The following is a 2,823-nucleotide window of genomic DNA, read 5'->3' as shown; positions in this document are numbered from 1 at the left end:
CGGTAGAAAACTCAAAATTACGATTCAGTTACTAAATGTGGACAGAAGTCAGAGAAATTGAATACAGTATTTACTCTGCTCAAGTTCCGCAAATTAGGACAAATTAAACGTCTGATTAATCAGTTGTAAATCGATTCAGTGTTGCTTCTCTTGTGAACCTGATTTTGATTCTTTAGCCATTATTACAGAACAAGAAGACATTTGAATACAATTCTGCTTCCTCATTTTAATTCTGAGATGAGGCAATTTGGTGTATAGGGAAAACAAACCACAGTCGGTAGTTTAGTGCTTTTTTTTTTCTCTTTATTTTATTTTTTTATTAGATAGGAGACGTTACAAAACATACACCATTCAATATTCAGTCTCAAATGTGACCAGCGGTGTTTCATTTACACGTCACTCTCCATCACGACCTTCACAACGCCAAACATTTTATTTCGCTTTCCCAATGAGGAGATCCCGGTTTGAAAATAAACGGTAAGAGGAATGTGTCAACTACATCAAATGCCATTGTCGTTGGAACAGGAAAATAAAAAAATAAAAAGGAACCACTCAAGTTTTGGAATTTTGCATGTTCAAAACAGGGAAAAAAAAAAATCCAAATCTAATATATATTAAACTGTGTTCCCCACGATCATGTTTGATACATCTTGTGCAATCCAGAGTGTGAATTAGTTTACACTAAAACTGATCAACTAGATACAAAACTTAACTACAAGTTTGGCAAAAAAAAATAAAAAATAGTTGAAAACTTAATTTGTTGATGTATCCCATTCAAAATGGAACACAGCCCCCCCTCCCCAAATCTTTATCATCATCCTTCACTCAATTGATTCTTTACATTTTCACTTGGTGTGTGTTTGTTCATATTCTTTTAAGTGGAATGACAGTCTGGATTTTGAAATTATCACCTTTCCTGTCAGGGGCACCCCCTCCCTTGCCCACCCGCAATTATCCCACCCCCCAAAGAGGTCCTCCCCCAAACTGCTGCTTCTGATTCCTTCATTTTTCTCCAAAAGCACACTGGAACGAACGGCTAAACCCAACAGATGCGTCTGAAAGGCTTCCAACTGAAGCCAGATAAGAGGGAAAAGGGGGTTGGGGTGGGGGGCGAAAGGGAGGCGCGAGGGTCGATATTTATATAGGGCAACCCTCCAGGCTGACTACCATACCGCCGCCCAGCTTCTCTGCCAGGGTGTGCCGGTCTTTCAGGTCTTCCAAACCGTTCACCTGCCACTCGTGCTTGATACCTGACGGGAGGGAAACCACAAGACGTCCATCAATGGGGGGCACCTTTATTAATATAGCGCTTTCAAACAGCCTTCAAGAGAACTGAAAACGGGTAAAGTTGAATATTTGGGAAAGCGCAATTTTTAGACTTGCGTTCTCTACTTTCACTTGAATGTTTTGGAGGCCAAAATGTTTGTCATCTCACATGGAGGATGCCGACATTTTCACTTCCCCAGCAGGACTTTTGTCAAAATACAGCTCTTGGGTGGAATTGGCACAAAATGGCTGACAACAAAATGACCCGTTTAGCGTTTCTTGCACTTTTTTGGCTGAACAACACACATTCACACAATTTGGTCTCAATTAGTCAAACTGGTGACATGTTTGTGATTTTATTTTATTTTTTTACCTCCCCATCTCTTTCGGACACTTTTTAGGGTGACTTTTTGAAATTTTGATATTAACTCATTCACTGGCAGCCATTTTCACTGATGCAAACCCCCTTCGCTCCCAGCTGTTTCACTGGATTTTGACTGATTTTGCAAGGCCCACAGAATATTGTGGTCTATTGTTATTCTAAAAAAAAAAAAAAAAAAACTAAATAAAAAACAAAAAAGGGTGGGGTGGTAATCTTTCATTTCATCAGGGAAAAAACATTTCTCTCAGTTTCCATTTTGCAGCAATTAGCATTAAAATATAGCTAAGTTTCATCATTCACAAATCTGGTTAGTATTGTGGGGAAATCAGCTTGATTTGATCTTATACTCTGATGCCACCTGTTGGCCGTTTTTGTCATTAATACCATTTGTTTACACAGTCTCTGCAGTTGAGATGCTGCATCAGTTCTGTATTCTCCAGCATAAAAAAAACAAAAAACAAAAAAAACATTTGTGTTTCTGGGAACAAATGAGTTAAAGGCCCACGACGCAACTTAAGACTCAAATTGGAGTGTTAAAGATAAGCATATTTTTCAACCGCACATGTTAGAAGAATTGTATAATGGGCAGGAGGCATTACTTGTGGCACAATAACTGTTGCCCTTATTTTCCTGTAAAAAGCCTCACGGACAGCACAGCTAATTCAAGATGGATTTGAAGACGCCTGCAGCCAAATACATCTCAATCACTTGTAGAGACTCCACGCAAGATAAAGGGGAGGAAAGACCAGTGCAGCAGGAGGACCCGAATAAATATCGGAGCAGCGTTCTTCGGGTGGAGAGACCTAAGAGCTACCTTGCTGACTTCTTTGCTCAAAAGGTAAGACTTCCTAATGAAAATACTATAGGATCTATTTATGATGAGCGGTGCAGAATCAAACTACCGCACGGTCGCTAAACTAATGTCAACGCACTCGGGCATTTTGCCTCGTGAATGAGTGCCGAGAAGTGGCATGCTGGAAAACAACTAGAAGCTGACTTGATTAATTACTTGACTCACTGCTTTGCACTTGTGCTTGATGACATTAAAAAAATAAGTACCGTAGATATTAGCAACAGAGTATACAGCAGTACATACTCAATGTATTCGGATTCACGGGAATGCACTATTGACGCTTGGAAGCTTTTAACGCTTTGTTAATCTAGAGTCAAGAATT

General features: G+C 39.6%; 1 protein-coding gene across 1 annotated transcript in view; it reads right to left on the bottom strand.

Moving 5' to 3' along the window:
• Window positions 1-281: 281 nt before the first annotated feature.
• cfl1 (cofilin 1) overlaps window positions 282-2,823 on the bottom strand; it is a 13,877-nt gene continuing 11,335 nt past the window's right edge. Inside the window, exon 4 of the mRNA XM_077531657.1 lies at window positions 282-1,250. Coding sequence (XP_077387783.1) covers window positions 1,138-1,250 — 113 coding nt within the window. The 3' untranslated portion in view covers window positions 282-1,137. The remainder of the gene's footprint in view (window positions 1,251-2,823) is intronic.

Source organism: Festucalex cinctus, chromosome 9 (genome assembly GCF_051991245.1).
Source record: "Festucalex cinctus isolate MCC-2025b chromosome 9, RoL_Fcin_1.0, whole genome shotgun sequence".
Taxonomy (NCBI): Eukaryota; Metazoa; Chordata; class Actinopteri; order Syngnathiformes; family Syngnathidae; genus Festucalex; species Festucalex cinctus.
The sequence above is the reverse complement of the archived record's forward strand: the minus strand, read 5'-3'. Positions and strand labels throughout refer to the sequence as shown.